General features: G+C 43.1%; 2 protein-coding genes across 3 annotated transcripts in view; both read left to right on the plus strand.

Moving 5' to 3' along the window:
* mks1 (MKS transition zone complex subunit 1) overlaps positions 1-4,949 on the plus strand; it is a 72,736-nt gene extending 67,787 nt beyond the window's left edge. The window contains exon 18 of one of the 2 annotated variants that reach the window (XM_069911522.1): positions 810-4,948. In XM_069911522.1, the coding sequence (XP_069767623.1) occupies positions 810-913 (104 nt within the window). In that variant the 3' untranslated portion in view covers positions 914-4,948. Of the gene's footprint in view, positions 1-809 lie in introns of both variants that reach the window. The other variant, XM_069911524.1, reaches the window with a different exon arrangement.
* A 9,115-nt stretch (positions 4,950-14,064) lies between these two features.
* baz1b (bromodomain adjacent to zinc finger domain, 1B) overlaps positions 14,065-19,404 on the plus strand; it is a 96,645-nt gene continuing 91,305 nt past the window's right edge. Inside the window, exons 1-2 of the mRNA XM_069911820.1 lie at positions 14,065-14,421; positions 19,211-19,327. Coding sequence (XP_069767921.1) covers positions 14,306-14,421; positions 19,211-19,327 — 233 coding nt within the window. The 5' untranslated portion in view covers positions 14,065-14,305. The remainder of the gene's footprint in view (positions 14,422-19,210; positions 19,328-19,404) is intronic.

Below are 19,404 nucleotides of genomic sequence, written 5' to 3' on the forward strand. Positions count from 1 at the left end.
ATACTCCTATGTGTTCTCACCAACATTCTGTACAGCTGTGACATGATGTCACAACTCTTGTACTCATTCTGCTGACTGATGAAGCCAAGCATGTCAACTTACCTTCTTCACCACCCTATCTCATTGTGTCACCACTTAAAGGGATCTGTGTACTTGTACCCCTGGGTATCCCTGTTCTATAACACTCTCCAGAATCCTACCATTTATTGTGTAAATCCTGCCTTGGTTTCATTTCCTAAAATACAACACCACATGTCTGAGTAAAATATAATGTGCCCACATTCTCAACTGATCTAGATCTTTTTGTAATCTGAGATAACCTTTTTTCCCTATCTGCTATACCACCAATTTTGGTTTCATCCACAGATTTATTAATACCATCCAAATCGTGAATACAGATTACAAACTGTAGTGGACCCAGCACTGATTCCTGTGGCACACCACTGGTCATAGGGCTCCAATCTGAAAAACAACCTTCTGTTACCTCCAAGCCAATTTTGTATCTAATTGGCTAGTTCACCCTGGATCCCATGTGGTCTAACCCTCTGGGCCAACCTGCCAACTGCTTTGCTAAAGTCCATTCAGCAATGTCTATGGCCTTGCCTTTGTCAGTTCTCTTGGTCACCTCTTCAATAAGACAATTACAATCTTGCTTCAAGATTTCACTATGCTTGGTAAGAGTGGAAGGTGGAAGCACGTTGTGGCAGTTTCCTTCCATCGATCACATGGGCTTATTATTTCACCTCAGTTGAGATGATTGGAAGGTTTTTGCAACTTTTTAAACTATGTTTTGTCTTTTCTCTGCTCAGCGGCATTCGGGCAAGCTCAGCACCGCATGCATGAAGCACGAGAGAAACTTTCAAAAGATCTGCTGCACACATCTGCTGTTGTGGAGTCTGATTCAACAACATAGAAAATCAACTCTGGCTTAAGGCATCATCGCCCAGAAATTCAAGTAATCCAATTGGAATTTGATTTGATTTGGGAAGAATATTTCAGGACCAATTTAAGCAACTTGGTTTCAATGTAATTTGAAGCTGGAACACTTCATTGCTGGGTTCACTCCAGTTATGCCACATATGTTCCAGAAGTGCAAAAAGGCACTGAGATATTTTTAGAAATAGGAAGTCAGGAGTTCTCAACCGGCCTGCATCTTTCCCCATGAAGGGTCATATGCACCGGCTATTGTAAGTAAAGGCAATGCGGGTCCAGGTTTGATGAGGCCATCCTGCACGATCTTCATGAATCCTCGATGACACTGTAAAATGTACATCGAAGAAAATTATTTATGCATGGTTTTGGAGAGCAGCCATGACCTGCAGATATTGGATTTAATTCTCAGTTAATGCTGGGCAAGCCGACCTCTTTATCAGCATCAAAGAGACAGTGAATGATGAAGCAAATGGGAAGGAAATAAAGTGAATTGTTTAGAAATACCATTTCTTTGCCTCTTGGTTGAAGAGCCAAGAATACTATAAAGAGATGATCACATGTTGAATAAGCACAGGATTAGAATTGCCTTCTCTCTTTCTCCATCCATGTTCACTCTTGGAAGAGTGGAAAGTTGGGGAAGATGGAATTGGCAGTTGGTCCTGGCAAAAATCAGTTAGGAGAGGAGACTATAATTTACAATAGGTTTTCCATGCAGGTTCAGTTCTTGCACTGATTAGATTGTGGACAATCACAGTGGTATTAAAAATACCAAAATGCTGCAGGATTTCAGGAGGTCTCACAGCATCCATAGGAAGTGAAGATAATTTACAAATTTTTGGGCCTGACTTCCTCATCCAGACCTCCCTTCTCACAAATCGCCTCTGTGGCACCTATCCTTCTGACCGCAGGAAGTAGTACACTTGCGCCCATACCTCTTCTCTCACCACCATTTGAGGTCCCAAACAGTACTTCCAAGTGAATATGCCAGGGTAATTACTGCATCCGTTGCTCCTGTTATGGTCTCCTTTACAACAGAGAGAGACTGGATGCAGACTAGGAGATCGGTTCGCTGAGGACTTTGGCTACGTCTGCCGCAATCGTGGGGATCTCCCAGTGGCAACCCATTTCAATTCCCCGCCCCATTCCCATAACCGTCCATAGTCTCATGCACTGAGACCACCTGCAAATTAGAGAGACAACACCTCATATTCCATCTGGGCACCCTCCAACAGGATAGCATTAACATTGACTTATCTGGTTTCCATTATTTCTCCCCCCCCCCCCCCCCCATTCCTAGCTCTGTCTCATAATTTCCTTTTCCCTCTATCTCCTTTCCTCCATTTCTGTATTCATGGAGCCAACCCTACCCGATATATTCTTTCCTTCTCCACAGCCTTTTAATTCAGATGCCTGTTTGCTTTTTATTGAAGAGGGGTTCAGGCCCAAAACGTTAGTTACATATCTTTATCTATGGACGTCCTATAGACAGTGCGAGACCTGCTGAGTTCCTTCAGCATTTCTGTGTATTTACTATAATCACAATGGTTGAATATTTTTCACATGTGAACTGTGAAAACATGGATGGCAGTGCAGTTAGCAACTGAAAATTAAAAATAAACAGCACAATGAAACTTGAAATATTCAGCATAACCTCTCATTATATTCTGTTCCCTGTATAACTGTCAAGCACAATTTGCCAGATTCTACTTTGGACATTCATAGAGTAACTGATTTATAGTTTAGAGAAAATGGACAGAATCAGTAACTGTCATCTATAAATATCTTTCTTAAATAAAATAGAATTTGATATATTCACGCTGTACTTTGGTGATCTCCCTTTTTACCTGATTGCTTTTTAAATTTTCAGTCGGTTTAGCAATGAAGAAGGTGCATTGGACTGAGATGAAGTTGCTGTGAATGCAATTCCATCTAGCCTTGTAGTTGGAAAATACTACACATAAAGTATACGGAAGGTACTAAAGATAGCCACTTATTTTAGGAAGAGTAGATGATAAACAATTAAAATCAGTTTATTTTGAGTTTTGAAAAGTAATCACTGTCCTAGAACTCTGTAGAAGCTGCTATAATCTGTGGTCACAATGATTATCTGCTTTTCATGTGAACATTTACCCACAGTGGATGGTGAAGGGATTCCTTCACCTTGTTGATAATGAACGACTCTTGAAATGCTATTTGCAGAGCCAAAAGATGGCATATTTTCTTTATATAACGTCCATTGAAGATGGAGAAGCAAAAGCAAGTTACAATGGAATCTAGAAATTCAGTCTGTCAGCCACCATCAGCAAGGAGTAAAACAAAATGAGCATTTTAGTTCTGTTGAAAGACAATTGACCTGAATAGTTAACTGCTCCCTTCACCACAGAAACCGCCTTGTTGAGAATTTCCAGGAGTTTCTGTTTTTCATCAATTTCCAGCATCTACAACATTTTGCTTTTGTATTAAGTACAAAATCTATATAGAATAATGGATGTGAATCATAGAGCCACACAGCTCAGAATGGGCCTTTCAGTCTAACTGATCCATATTTGGCATTCTGGATTTAGCTCATTCCAAATTTAGACAACTTCATCAAAGCCTTCTCATTTCATTGCATCTCATAAGAGCCTTTCAAAATGTGTCTTGTACTAGATTTCAAGATTCAATTTATTGTCATGTAATAAAAAGTGTCATTTTACATGAAATTGCTTTTGCCTGCTGTAAGGCAGACAGGTTTCCCATCGGTAGAAATTGCCTGAAGTGCCTCTGACAGTCTGGTGCTAGCTGTAAGGAGTTTGTACATTCAACCCGTGTCCCATGGGTTTCATCCAGGTGCTCCGGTTTCCTCCCACTGTTCAAAACACCAGGGTTGCAGGTCAGTTTGTGTAATTGGGTGCACGGGCTCGTGGGCTGAAAGGGCCTATTACCGTGTTGCATGTCTAAAACTATATTTTTAAAAATCAAACACTTAACTAATCGAACTGCAACTGCCAACTTTGCATTCATATTGCAATGCAGGGCCATTGTTGGACAGAACAGGACCAAAATTGTTGGACAGAACAGGACCAAAATTGTTGGATCAATCATGTCTCCATTTCCTCCTTTCTTTGAATTAGTTTATGCTATTTATTTCATAACAACTGTTTCTACTTTTCACAAAATAAAGATAAAATGCTTAAATTATGCCCTGCCCAAATTGCTCAACTCTCTTTTTCTCCTTCCACACTTTCATATTTTTGAATAAGATTTCTGTCTTGCTATCTATTCACATCTTCAGATGAATATGTCACAGCCTGGCCTGATCCAAGGTAACTAAATTTAGGTCCACAGTTAGTCTGAAGCTCTGACCTTTTACAGTCGATAAAGAAAGCATCCTGTAATAGGTTCACAGATTCACCGTAAATAATAAAGAAAATATAAGTTTGGGATAAAACCAGTCAAAACTCATCCAGTTCTCTTTTCAAGTTCTTCATCTATGGATATACAAACTGTGAGAAAAATCACGTTGGAGAGAAATAACAAAGATCCACATCATCCAGGACATGCTCTATTCTCGTTACTGCCATCAGAAAAGAGGTATAGGTACCTCATTCTACTAGGTTCTACCTCTCCATCATTTGACTCCTAAATAATAGACTCAATCAGAGACTCGTTTAAGGACCCTTCCTTTGGTTATTATTTCTGAATATTTTTTCAGCATTTCTCTCTTATATACGTATCTTTTCCTTGAGTACAGTCTACACATTCGATAAGTAGAAATTCTGCCTTGCCCACAGGAAAATGAATGTTGCATGTGATATGCATGTATTCTTGTCAGTTTGAGAATGTTAGCAGTAAAGAGTCTTGCCTCTTTAGAAACATCTTTTTAGTCACTTCTACATCACAGACCACCACATATATTATAATCGTGAAGTTAAAATTTTTAATTTGGACATTTTCTCTTTGGCTTGGCTTCGCGGACGAAGATTTATGGAGGGGGTAAAAAGTCCACGTCAGCTGCAGGCTCGTTTGTGGCTGACAAGTCCGATGCGGGACAGGCAGACACGATTGCAGCGGTTGCAAGGGAAAATTGGTGGGTTGGGGTTGGGTGTTGGGTTTTTCCTCCTTTGCCTTTTGTCAGTGAGGTGGGCTCTGCGGTCTTCTTCAAAGGAGGTTGCTGCCCGCCAAACTGTGAGGCGCCAAGATGCACGGTTTGAGGCGTTATCAGCCCACTGGCGGTGGTCAATGTGGCAGGCACCAAGAGATTTCTTTAGGCAGTCCTTGTACCTTTTCTTTGGTGCACCTCTGTCACGGTGGCCAGTGGAGAGCTCGCCATATAATACGATCTTGGGAAGGCGATGGTCCTCCATTCTGGAGACGTGACCCATCCAGCGCAGCTGGATCTTCATAAGCGTGGACTCGATGCTGTCGACCTCTGCCATCTCGAGTACTTCGACGTTAGGGGTGTAAGCGCTCCAATGGATGTTGAGGATGGAGCGGAGACAACGCTGGTGGAAGCGTTCTAGGAGCCGTAGGTGGTGCCGGTAGAGGACCCATGATTCGGAGCCGAACAGGAGTGTGGGTATGACAACGGCTCTGTATACGCTTATCTTTCTGAGGTTTTTCAGTTGGTTGTTTTTCCAGACTCTTTTGTGTAGTCTTCCAAAGGCGCTATTTGCCTTGGCGAGTCTGTTGTCTATCTCATTGTCGATCCTTGCATCTGATGAAATGGTGCAGCCGAGATAGGTAAACTGGTTGACCGTTTTGAGTTTTGTGTGCCCGATGGAGATGTGGGGGGGCTGGTAGTCATGGTGGGGAGCTGGCTGATGGAGGACCTCAGTTTTCTTCAGGCTGACTTCCAGGCCAAACATTTTGGCAGTTTCCACAAAGCAGGACGTCAAGCGCTGAAGAGCTGGCTCTGAATGGGCAACTAAAGCGGCATCATCTGCAAAGAGTAGTTCACGGACAAGTTTCTCTTGTGTCTCGGTGTGAGCTTGCAGGCGCCTCAGATTGAAGAGACTGCCATCCGTGCGGTACCGGATGTAAACAGCTCCAAGAAAAGTGCAGAGAACAAAACAAAGGACTCTACATCACCTTTGTTGACCTCACCAAAGCCTTCGACACCGTGAGCAGGAAAGGGCTTTGGCAAATACTAGAGCGCATCGGATGTCCCCCAAAGTTCCTCAACATGATTATCCAACTGCACGAAAACCAACAAGGTCGGGTCAGATACAGCAATGAGCTCTCTGAACCCTTCTCCATTAACAATGGCGTGAAGCAAGGCTGTGTTCTGGCACCAACCCTCTTTTCAATCTTCTTCAGCATGATGCTGAACCAAGCCATGAAAGACCCCAATTTGGACATACAGCAATGGTAACAGACCCTTTCGGCCCTTGAGCTCATGCCACCCAAATACACCCAATTGATCTCCAACCCAAGTACGTCTGGAAGTGTGGGAGGAAACCCATGCAGACACCGAGAAAATGTACAAACTCCTTACAGCCAGCGCGGGTTTTGAAACCTGGTTCCAGTTGCTGGCACTGTAAACAGCATTGTGCTAATCATTACACTAACCATCCCACTCTTAAAAATGATTCAGATCAAAGGCAACAAGACAATAGTATTAAATGCAAGTTACCCTACATAGGCAAGGCTCCTCAACTCTTCCTCTGCTATATTGACAACTACATTGGTGGTGCCTCATGCACCCATGTTGAACTTGTCAACTTTATCCACTTTGCCGCTAACTTTCACCCTGACTTGGTCAATCTCTGACATCACTCTCTCTATGTCTCCATCTCAGGAAACAAACTTTCTACAGACATTTTCAACAAACCCAACGCCCAGTTACCTCAATTACACGTCTTCATACCCTGTCCCTTGTAATGATTTTATTCCTTTCTCCCAATTCCTCCATTTCCATTGCATCTGCTCCCTTAATGAGGTTTTTAATTCCAGAACATCTGAGATGTCCTCCTCCTTCAAATGGCATCTCCTCTATTTCCTCCACATCTATTGTTACTGACCCCAGACGCCACAAAGAGACTGGAGGAAGACTGGGAGATTGTTCCATTGAACTCCTTCGCTCTATCCACTGCAATACAGTGGCCAAATATTTCATTTTCACACCCCATTCCTATATCAACATGCCTCCATGGCCTCATGCACTGCCAAACTGAGGCCGCGTGCAGTGAAGGAATGACACCTCGTCTGTTAATTGGACCTCCCATTTCCATTAGGCCTCGACCCTCTTCCCTATTTCTCCAGCTCCCCTCCCCTCCCCGTATCACATTTCAGCTTTTTTTCTTCTGCCCTCCCATTCATAACCACCTCTGACCTCTTGCCTGTGGGCCTCTGCTCTTCCCCTATCCCTTATTTCCTCCTCCGCTCTTTATTCAGACAGCTGCCAGCTTTTTGCTCATACCTTGATGAAGGGCTCAGGCCTGAAACTGCTTATGTATCTTTGCTTTCTAGAGAAGCTGTGTAACCAGCTAGGTTCCTCCAACATTTTTGTGCAATCCAACAATTCCAGTCAAGGTGGTGTAGTTTTGATTGTATTTCTTTTTTACAGAGTTTGATAAGAATACTTTATTTGATGTAGAAAATAGTTTGATGAAATCCCACAAAACAGATTGTTGAAGAAAATATAAGAATGTGATTCTAAGGAAAATGGTGAGTAGGATTAAAGACTGGCTCAATGGAGGATTGGGGTATCCCAATGGGGTATTGTTCCTTCAATTTGCAGGTGATCTCAATCTGGCAGTGCAGGGAAGCGAATGGGATGGGGAATTGAAATGGGTGGCCACTGGTGGAAGGTAGAGCTGAGGTGATCTCCCATCTGTGTCCAGTCTCTCCTATGTAGAGAAGACCACAATGGGAGCACCAGATGCAGTGGATGACCTCTGCAGATCCACAAGTGAAATGTTGCTTCTCTGGAAGGACTGGGGCCCCAAATGAGGGAGCTTGTATGGGTGCAAGTGGAGCACCTACAGGGTAGGTGCCAAGGGGCGATTTGTGGGAAGGGATTAGTGGACAAGGGAGACATGGAGGAAGCTGTCCCTACAGAAGGCTGGGAGAAAAAGGGAATATGTGTCTGGTGGTAGGATCATGTAGTAGGTGGCAGAAATGGTAGAGGATGATATGTTGGATGTGGAGGCTGGTAGAGTGGTGGGTAAGGGCAAGGAAAATCCTGTCTTTGTTGCGCATGAGGGCAGAGGGTTCCCTCGCCCAGGATGAGATCTCCATGCAAGATGATTAGAGATGTCCACCATCAACTCAGCCTTCACCTGCATATTCTCCATTACCTGTACATCTGCCCTGGTACAACTGTCCAGTGTCAGTCTGGCAGTTGTACAACTGTACAGTAGCCAAACTGAGACCAGATTTCAGATTTATTCTAAGAGTACATATGTGACCTCACATACAACCCTGAGATTCCTTTTTCCTGCAGGTGTGGCAGAATTACCACTAATTGATCGTGCAAAAAATAAACTCTACACAGTGTAAACATGCAAACAAATAAAAGAACTGTAAACAGATAATGAATGTAAATAAACTGACTGTCCAATACAGAGAGAACAAAAGAAAATCAATAAAGTGCACACGTAAGAGTCCATAAATGAGTCTGATTGAGTTTGTTGTTGAGGAATCTGATGGTGGAGGGGCAGCAGCTGTTCCTGAACCTGGTGATGTGAGTTGTGTGGCATCTATACCTCCTTTCTGATGGCAGCAGTGAGAAGAGTGTGTGGTGGGTGGTGTGGGTCTTCAATGATTGCTGCTGCCCTCTGACAGCAGCGTTCCCTGTAGATGTATTCAATAGAGGGGAGGGTTTTGCTTGTGATATTTTGGGCTGGATCCACTACCTTTTGAAGGGCTTTATGTTTAGGGATATTAACAGACTGTGATGCAGCCTGTTCCCATACCAGTGATAGGTCAACCAGTTTACCTATCTCGGCTGCACCATTTCATCAGATGCAAGGATCGACAATGAGATAGACAACAGACTCGCCAAGGCAAATAGCGCCTTTGGAAGACTACACAAAAGAGTCTGGAAAAACAACCAACTGAAAAACCTCACAAAGATAAGCGTATACAGAGCCGTTGTCATACCCACACTCCTGTTCGGCTCCGAATCATGGGTCCTCTACCGGCACCACCTACGGCTCCTAGAACGCTTCCACCAGCGTTGTCTCCGCTCCATCCTCAACATCCATTGGAGCGCTCACACCCCTAACGTCGAGGTACTCGAGATGGCAGAGGTCGACAGCATCGAGTCCACGCTGCTGTAGATCCAGCTGAGCTGGATGGGTCACGTCTCCAGAATGGAGGACCATCGCCTTCCCAAGATCGTATTATATGGCGAGCTCTCCACTGGCCACCGTGACAGAGGTGCACCAAAGAAAAGGTACAAGGACTGCCTAAAGAAATCTCTTGGTGCCTGCCACATTGACCACCGCCAGTGGGCTGATAACGCCTCAAACCGTGCATCTTGGCGCCTCACAGTTTGGCGGGCAGCAGCCTCCTTTGAAGAAGACCGCAGAGCCCACCTCACTGACAAAAGGCAAAGGAGGAAAAACCCAACACCCAACCCCAACCAACCAATTTTCCCTTGCAACCGCTGCAATCGTGTCTGCCTGTCCCGCATCGGACTGGTCAGCCACAAACGAGCCTGCAGCTGACGTGGACTTTTTACCCCCTCCATAAATCTTCGTCCGCGAAGCCAAGCCAACGAAAGAGATGCAGCCTGTTCCCATACCAGACTGTGATCCAGCCGGTCACCACACCTCTGTAGAAATTTGCCAGGGTTTCCAATGTCATACCAAACCTCTGCAAACTCCTGAGGAAGTAGAGGCTCTGACATACTTTCTTCACTATACCATTGGTGTGTTGGGTCCAGGAAAGATCCTCCGAGATGGTGACTCCAAAGAGCCTAAATGTGCTCACCCTCTCCATCTCAGATCCCCCTCCCCTATGATCTCTGGCTTGTATACCTCTGGCTTTTCCTTTTCTGAAGTCAATAATCAGCTCCTTAGTTTTGGTGAAATTGAGTATAAGGTACACCTTTCAGCCAAGTTTTCAATCTCCCTCCTGTGTGCTGACTCATCCCCTTTCTTTATACAACCCACTACCGTGATATCGTCAGCAAATTTGTAGATAGTGTTATTGATGTACCGAGCTACACAGTCATAGGTGTAAAGTGAGTAGAGCAGGGGGGCTAAGAATGCAACCCAGTGGTGCTCCAGTACTGATGGAGATTGTGGAGCAGAAGTTCTTACCAATCTTCACTGATTGTGGTCTGGAGGTGAGGAAATCCATGATGCAATTGCACAGCGGGGGTGTTAACTCTCAGGTCTTAGGGTTTTGCAGGGATTATGGTGTTAAATGCTGAACTGTATTCGATAAAGAGCATCCTGATGTAATGTATCCATGTCATTGTTCAGACAGGAGCTGATCTGCTTCATCACCAGACTTTCAAAACACCTCATCACTGTTGATGTAAATACTATTGGTCGATAGTCGTTAAGGCATCTTCAAATTAGAGGAACAGCACCTCATATTCCAACTGGACAGCATCCATCCGGATAGCATTAACATAGATCTCTGGTTTTTGTTAGTCCCTCCTTATATTTCCCTATGTATCCTTTCCTCCAGGTCTGTCACTAAACTCTTCCCTTTTTACTCTGTCTCACAGAACCAAAAACAACCCCCCCCCCCCCCATTTATTCTTTCTTGTCCTCTTACTATATCCAATTAGCATTTTTGTTTGTTGGTCTGTACTCCTTCCCTGCAATTCTTCTGTTTCACTAGGCATTTAATACAGATGCCTGTCAGTTTTCTACTTGTACCCTGAAGAAGGGCTCAGGCCTTGGATGTATTGGTTATACATCTTTACCTCCTATGGATGCTGCAAGACCTGCTAAGTTCCTCCAGCATTTCTGTATTTTTACTTGCTCAACCAAGTATATAATGATCACTCTAATCCAGGCTCTAAGTTCATCTGCCTTACACTTAATGCATCTTCCATTGAAATAAGTACTTCAGCCCATCAGTTCATTAACCTGGCCCTCTGCGTTCTTATTAGACCTACTTGTCCTAACCCCGACCTTCATCTTTATGCCTCTGCTTGCTGACTTCAGTCCCTTCTTTGCTAGGATATTGGTGCCCATCCAGTTTAGGTACAACCCATCCTCCTTGTACAGGTTTCATCTAGCCTGGGAAGAAAGAGAAAGACCCAAAACTCTCCCCATTGCACCATCTCCTTAACCACATATTCAACTCTGTTATTTTCCTATTTCTTCTTCAAATGAAGACTAAGCCATTTTAAGATTACAAAAGACATATTGTGGGTGAATAGAGATGTCAAATATAGAGCAGTCTGCTTGTAACCTATTTTACTCTGCTATTTTCCTCGAAAGTCATTGGTGACAGGAACCTCATTTGTTATCAGTACAAAACTGAAAATAAAGTCAATAGTTCCACAGCACTGAGTGAAACAGGAAATCTGCAAATGCTGTGATTGTACTAAAAACACACTGAAATGCTGCAGAAATTCAGCTGGTCATTCAATGTCCATAGGAGTCTTTGGTCTGCCATGTCCATAACAAATTGTTTGCCCATCTAGCCTAATCCCATTAGCCCTGTCAACCTGCTAGAGAAAAGCCATGGCTGTTAGGTCTTTTGGCATGAAGTCTGGCCTTGTGGCCAGAGGGGAAGGAAAAGAGACGCGCTGCAGTCAGGCGATTCCAAAGTTAGGGGAACAGATGAGGTTCTGTGGAAGAGATTGAGAATCCCGGATGGAGTGTTGCCTCCCTGGTGCCAGGGTCTGAGAGATCTCAGATGGAGTTCACAGCATTCTCAGGAGGGCGGATAGGCAGCCAGATGTCATAGTCCATGTAAGGACTGATGACCTGGTTAGGCAGAGCAATGAGATCCTGCAAAGGGAGTTCAGGGAGTTAGGCGCTAAGTTGAAAGACAGGACTGCCAAGGTTGCGATCTCAGGATTGCTACTGTGCCATGTGCTTGTGAGGACAATGCAGCTCAACACATAGCTAAATACATGGTACAGGAGTGAGGGCTTCAGGAATCTGGATCACTGGGCTTTCTTCCAGGGAAGGTAGGACCTGTTTCGGTGGGATGATTTGCATCTGAACTGGACAGGGACTAATATCTCTGCGGGAAGGTTTCTGAATCAGAATTTATTGTTGTGAACAAAGCATTAAATTTGGTGTTTTGTGGCAAACATTTGCATTATGAACCATCTTATGACAATAATATTTATAAAATAATTAAAATAGTAGTAAAGCAGTGCCTTTGTTTTATTGATCATTCAGGAATCTGATGTCAGCAACGAAAAAAAAAACTGTCCCTGTGCCGCTGAGTTCTAGTGCTGCTCCGGGAGCTTAAACTAGATTTACAAGGAGATGAAAGCAGAGTGCCAGATCAGATAGTGGAGGAGAAAAAAAATGTGTGATGACTGGATGTAAAGTCAGAAATCAAAGGGTGTACATGGTGGAAATGTTCTCGGGTGCATCTGTTTCAAGGAGTATTGTTGGAAAGGCAGACAAGCTTGGAGCATGGGTTGGCAAGTGGAATTATGACATTGTGGCTATTAATGAAGCATGATTGCAGAAGGGGCAGGACTGACATCTCAATATCCCAGGTTCTCTTGTTACAGACGTAATAGAGTGGGAGGGATGAAATGGGGAGCAGTAGCATTGCTCGTCAGGGAAACTCTCACAGAAGTGCTCAGATAGGACAGACCAGAGGTCTTGTCTACAGACTATACTTATGATTCTCAACCTTTTTCTTTCCACTCACATCCCACCTGAAGTAATCCCTATGCCACTGGTGCTCTGTGATTAGTAAGGGATTGCTTCAGGTGGTATGTGAGGTGGAAGTTTGAGAATTGCTGCTCTGGACCCAATTGTTGCTGAAATATTTTGCTTGAGAAAAATTGTCACTGCCCCATTTCCTTTGGGGTTATGAAACCGTGCACATAACGAGTCAATTAGGTACGATTAAAACAGGGGTTTTCAAATTTCTTTCCACCCACATCCCACCTTAAGCAATCCCTGCCTAATCACAGAGCACCAATGGCAAAGGGGAATAATTAAAGTTACGTTGAATGGAAAGAAAAAGGTTTAGGACTTTATTCCCCGGAGCGTAGAAGAATGAGGATGATATGAGGGGTATAGAGAGAGTAAATGCAAGTAGGCTGTTCCCGAGGTTAGGTAAGATACAATGGGATAAGGGTGAAAGGGGAAAAGTTTTGGGGGAACTCCTTCACTCAGAGGTGTGGAGAGTTGCCAACTAAAGTGAATACGGGCTCAGTTTTAACATTTAAGAGAAAATGCATGGATGGATCGGGTGCCAGTCAATGGAACTGGGCAAAATAATAGTCCGGCACAGGCCAGAAGGGCCAAAGTGGCTGTTTTCTGTGGACGCTGGACACATCTGAAAAGGTGTCCATCAAAATTGAAAGAGCAGAGAGAAGATTTACCAGGATGTTGCCTTCAGGAACTGAGTTATTGGGGAAAAGTTAAACAGGTTGACAGAATAAATGGGTACTTCTTCGGGAGAATGATCAATTTCAGGGATTTCTTTGCAGGAGAGCGATATCTTTTTTTTAATGATTTTATCTTCGGTCCGACCCGGTCCCTCCCCCCCCCCCCCCCTTTAAATTGTCCGGCCACCGCAGGAGCTCCGGGCTCGACGCTGACTGATGTTTTCCACCATCAATCCGATTGCCCAAAGTGGTCATCAGAGAGTAACCCGAGATTGACGGACAGGCGAAGAGGCCAGTAAGAGCGCCCATTTCAGCCATTAATCCCGCCCCTCCCACGCCGTGGTCCAATCGATCGCCCGTCGTTCGGGTCGGCGGCGGCTTCATTTTGTGCGTATATAAACAACGTATCGTTAAAAAATTAAAATATGGCATCCATTGAAACATTGACATGCAATCTTCACCCTGATGTTTGTATCGTACCAATTTAAACTGTATTCTTCCTTTTTGTTGGTTATTCGATGGTCGTAACCTTTCACCTTCATCGCAAACCGCGCTTGAACCGCAGCTGAGGGGATGATGGACGGTGACGTGTAGCCAATGACAGGGAGCGAGGTCTTTAAACTCGGTGACGCGCCGAGCTCACCGCCGAATGGGAGCGCGGGGAGGGCGGGAGCGTCCGGCGGCGGCGGGAGGTGAGGAGCTGCCGGTGAGAAGTAGGGCTGCCGTGGAATCCCGCCATTTTTGAACTCCCGAGTTGAGGGCGAGCGACGGGCTGGCGTCCCCCGGGCTCTTTCTGTCACCGCGCCCGGAGCCCCTGAGGTTGCAGCAGCTTCGATCGGGCCGGCCCACCTTCTGCGGAGCCGGCCGGCCGGCCGGCGCCCACCCAGGACCATGGCGCCGCTGCTGGGCAGGAAGCCATTCCCGCTAGTGAAGCCGCTCACCGACATAACGTCGGACGAGACGATCTACGTGATCGAGCACAGCGGAGAAGGCTTCAGGAGTAACGAGTATCCTTCGAGCTGGCGGCGAGCGCGCAGGATGTCGGCGACGGGATGTGTGTCCCCAGGGACGGTGTCTGGGCTTTGGGGGGGGGGGGGGGGTCAGGAACCGGTGCTCCTGCTGCTGGCGGGCAGGAGTGAGTCGTGGGGGGGGAGTGATTGAGCGAGTTGTCATCGAGCCTGTCACAAATTCAACCTCCTCCCAGCCACGGTCCCGCTGAGTGACTCCAGATTTCTTGTCTGTGCAACTCCACAAGTTCGTCATTGTCGAGAGGCCCCGCTTGGGCCTACTCGCCGCTGGCTTTCCACTGAGATCCTGGAAGGTCTCAGCAATCCTGAGGAGGGGAGCATGTGGAGTTCACCATGGTAGCCGAGCAATTCCCGATCGCCTGGGGCCGGGGTTGCCCTCGAGCCTTATCACTCAGTGATCTCCATAACTTTCTTGCCGGATTAATATCATTTGAGCTCCATTACCAAAACGGAAACTGAGAAGATTCTTAAAATGTAAAATGAATCAAATTTCTGAGCAGGTCGCAGCTGGAAAGTTGAGGAATAACAGGACATCAAGGCAAATGGGATTGATGACCTGGAATGTTATCTCTATTTCTGCAGCTGCAGAGAAGGGATTCCTGTTGAGCACTTTGTTCTCCTTTTACTTTCCAAAGATTTGCAGGGTTTTTTTTAATTGTTTCAGCCAGGAATCAGTTGGTAATGTTAACAGTGTTACTTTTAGGATATTAAAACTTTATATTTTTGGTGTTTTAATAGTGACAGCTTTTAGATATAAGAGTTTGAAAGCAAATTTTCAATAAGGCAATGAAGTAGTTGCATCGTTCTTAGATTGAACTTTATAATTTCAATGTGTGCTGAATAAATCAATGCCTTTTAATTTCTGATATCAAACTAAGGAACATCCCTTTTTTGCCTGATGGTGGTTCTCAACTTTTTTCTTTCCACTCACAAACCACTTTAAGTATTCTCTGTGCTATACGTACTCTGTGATTAGTAAGGGATTGCTTAAGGTGAAATGTGGGTGGAAAGAAAAAGTTGAAAACCACTGTTTTATTCGGACCTGATGGACTCCTTATGTGCACTTTTTCAGAACTCCAAAGGAAATGGGCCAATTATAATTTTTCTCAAGCAAAATGTTTCAGTTACAATTGGGTCTTGAGCAGTGGTTCTCAACCTTCCCTTACTAACGTACCACCTTGAACAATCCCTTACTAATCACAGAGCACTGATGGCATAGGGTTTTCTTAAAGTCATATGTGAGTGGAAAGAAAAAGATTGAGTGAGAACCAATCAAAGCTCAGTTAGCTTTGATATCAATTAATGAAGATCCTTTTAGATTTTGGGGAAAGTGTTTAGGAAAAGTGAGATAAAATTGAATTACTTCAGAAATAATGATTGTAGAGGGCCTTTACTTTTTTGCATAACTGGTTGTGATTATGCTCACCTAGTTTATACCTTCTAAGGATTGAAAGCTATGTCCTATGGAGGAGTGTGATTATTTCAGTTCAACCATTTATGTTACCACTGTCACTGCATCTTAAATATATTTAGATTATGGCCAAAAAAAAATTTGGAGTGAGAAAACTTTTTTTATTTGGATTAAATTTAAATTACATGATTGCTAGAGATTGTATATCCTTGTTTAAGTTTAACATTGTACATAGTTTGGTCTACAAGGGCAGAACAATGTAGCAGTGTAGAAATACTTAAGGACGGTACTGGAATTTTGCTCCTGCTTTTGCTGGTGAAGGTTGAGATTGTCTATTTACAGCTTTGATTCCAGCATTTTCTATTGAAGATTATGCAGTGATGGATATAGAATGGCAAAGTGTTTGCTACTTCAACCCTTAGGGGTGGGGAGGGGAAGGGAATGTGCTTTAAATCTGTTTTAATTAGTGCTTAATGATAGTAACATGTTGGTATATCTTAAGACTTTTCATGAGAGGTCTTGAAAGGTAGCTTGGACGAGAGCTGTTAGCTTAATCTGGCCTTTTGCAGAAAAAGAAAATAAATACTTGTGCCTTAATTAAGAGCTTGCACCACAGTTTCAAAACTCTTTCTATGTTCCTATGTATGCTGTGTGACACTCTTGGTGAGCGGGAGGATTGAGAAAACTTTATTTCTTTTTAAAAAGGGGACAAGTGAAAACTTGTTCTCATACACATTCAAATTTGAAGCTTTTAAAGATAGAGATGACACATTGTTTATTTGCGTCTGGAGATGTGCAAAGACTGGACTTGTTAGACCTGATTGTGTTGATCTACACTTGTTCTGCATATGGTAGTGCAGACAAACTGTTCCTTTGTACACAGGGCATCCTGCTAGATGAAATGGGTACCATACTTCAAGCGCCTTGGTGATTGTGGATCCATAGCTCCTGTGTTTAGATAATTTGTCAGGCTTTAGAAACATGAAATTAATTAAATTAGCAAAATTGTAGATTTAAATTCAAAACAATGTAAAAAATTTTGTACTTAATAGCGTAGAGGTTAGCAATCCTTTTAAAGTGAACAGGGTACTGTTTCTTGTACCATTCATCACTGCATCTGACCTCTCAGCACTCTGTCAATGCATCTAGTTCATTCTCAGCATGGAAACGCTCCATCACTTTATGGCCAGCAGTGGCAAAGGTGCTAATTTGAACTTCTGTTTGACTTCCAGCTTGTCATGGACTTGATGTGCTACTGTCAAGCCTGGGACAAACTGAACAGCAAGTAGGAGATAGCTGCCACTTCACTGTAAGGAGTTGGTACATCCATTCCTGCGTGGGTTTCCTTCAAGTGTTCTGGTTTCCTCCACTCTTCAAAACATACAGGGGTTGTAGATTAATTTAGGTATTTGAGTGGCATGGCCTCAAGGGGCGGAAGGGCCTGCTAAAATGGTGAATGAACCTTTGAATGTAGTTTTGTTTATCATTTGCTCATGATATTTAGTCATGTGTATTATCAACCTTATTGTGTCATTGTTATAGCCAAGTGTTGAGAACTTTAATGGATGTAGGGGTTATTTCTAACCAACTTGAGATAAAGGCAAATAAGTTCAATGCATCCTGGGTTTGACTTTATCTGTAACACAATCCCCAGAGATACAAGAGGTTTCAACACTTTGCAAATGCCCAGATTTTAGATTTAATTGCAAGTTCACATTTCTTTGTTTCCAGTTTTTATTGGCACAGTGGGTGCTGCTCCTTTGGGAGCATCTTTTAATTGTTCCAATACCACCTCTCTTACCTCATACTTTCATCTTTTTTCTTAAAATGTATTTTCTGTCTTCTTGTCATGTATCTCTTCAATTTCAGATATTTTGACAAGTACAAAAGTTAAATGCATATTTCTAACAGATAACTTTGCAGTTCCATATAGCTCAGTGCACTTTAGATTTAATGAGAAGCGAAAGCAAATGGTTGGCCTCTAACCTCTAGAGAAGCTTGGATCTTTCATAATGTATATGAATGTGACAAATGCTTTGATATCAAAGCAGGAACAAAGCAAATTAAGTTTATTGGTTATCGAAAAGATGACCAAAATGTGGTGATTGTGGGATGCTTTGTTGTACCAGCGTGTATCTATTTTGAGTTTGGTTGGCAGTTTTTGCAATGATTGGGATGTTGAAACTTCAGACTGCATATGTCCTGGCAATCATGTTTGTAAGCAAACCATCATCGTTTAATGTCAGGTTTGGAAAGAACTTGGTCCTATTATATTAATTACAGATAAACCATAAATCACAGCAGATTTGAGGTAATCGTTATCTATAGTATATCTTTAGATTTAGTCCTAGAAGTTTGCTGATATACATTTTGTGAATCCAGAACTAAATAGCTTTAATATTTCTGGATAAGAAACCTTAAGATGATGTAATGAAACTGTCTCAATGTACTTTTCATTAGTTTAAATCACTGTGCATATGCAATGAGCCTGAGGATAATGAAGTAACAAAATAGTGTCATGTATGTGGTCACATTTCATACTTCAGTCATGAAATCAACACAATTAACAGTTTTATGCAATTAAAGAAAATTAAATATAAACAATACTTGGGACTATAATTGTAGCCAACTTCTCACTGGAATTTTACAGGCTGCTTGATGAATCTTACTAAAAGTGCTGAGGATTAGCAATGACAAAAACTGGATCTGTGTTGCATTTATAAGCCTTCAAATAGAGTTTTCAGTGCACATCATATTTGACTAAGTTGAACTCAAGTCAGTTCTGTAGGAGCAAGCATGCTTTCACAGTAACCCTTAAGCCACAATCAGATAAACTGCAATAAAATCTCTTTTTTAAACCCCTTTATTTAAAAAGTATTGACAACTTGCATACTTTTTACTATTTGTTCATGATGGCATAGGTTGTATGCTGACTCGTTTCCTTGATTTTCCAAAAGGGATATTTCCAATTTTGATGTATCGCATCCAAAGTATTAATGCATCTTGGCTTTTATCCCCTTCCCCTCTCGTAGCAGATCTTGCTGCCAAATAAAAACTTGCAAAAAGTGGCAACATTTGGTTTAACTCTACTTTTCACCAGCTTAAATGATTATTCTCACACACATGAAAGTTTTAATGAGGTTTGAATATGCTTGGAGTGTCTGTATCCCAGGTGGACTTGATACATTCAAAAGCACAGGGAAAAATTGAAAGAGAAATATGGACATGTTTGAGTGAACAAACTGATTCAGTGCAGTGATTATAAGGGTCTGATGTTGAAAAGTGAGAGGGCTGATGAGAGAACTTGCATTTACATAAATCATAAATTTAATATTATTTTCCTGAGCTCTTACTCAGAGAATATGAAAACCGACTATCTCGATATGCAGAGCGAATTTGGACGTGTAAGAGCACTGGCAGTAATCAGCTCACTCACAGAGAGGCCTGGGAGGAGGAGCAGGAAGTGACTGAATTGTAAGTACGTCATAAATGCTTTCACACAAGATACTATTAATAAATTGTTAGGAATTTGTCTATCTGTTGCTGCAGTG

This window comes from Narcine bancroftii, chromosome 14 (genome assembly GCF_036971445.1).
Source record: "Narcine bancroftii isolate sNarBan1 chromosome 14, sNarBan1.hap1, whole genome shotgun sequence".
In the NCBI taxonomy this organism is placed as follows: Eukaryota; Metazoa; Chordata; class Chondrichthyes; order Torpediniformes; family Narcinidae; genus Narcine; species Narcine bancroftii.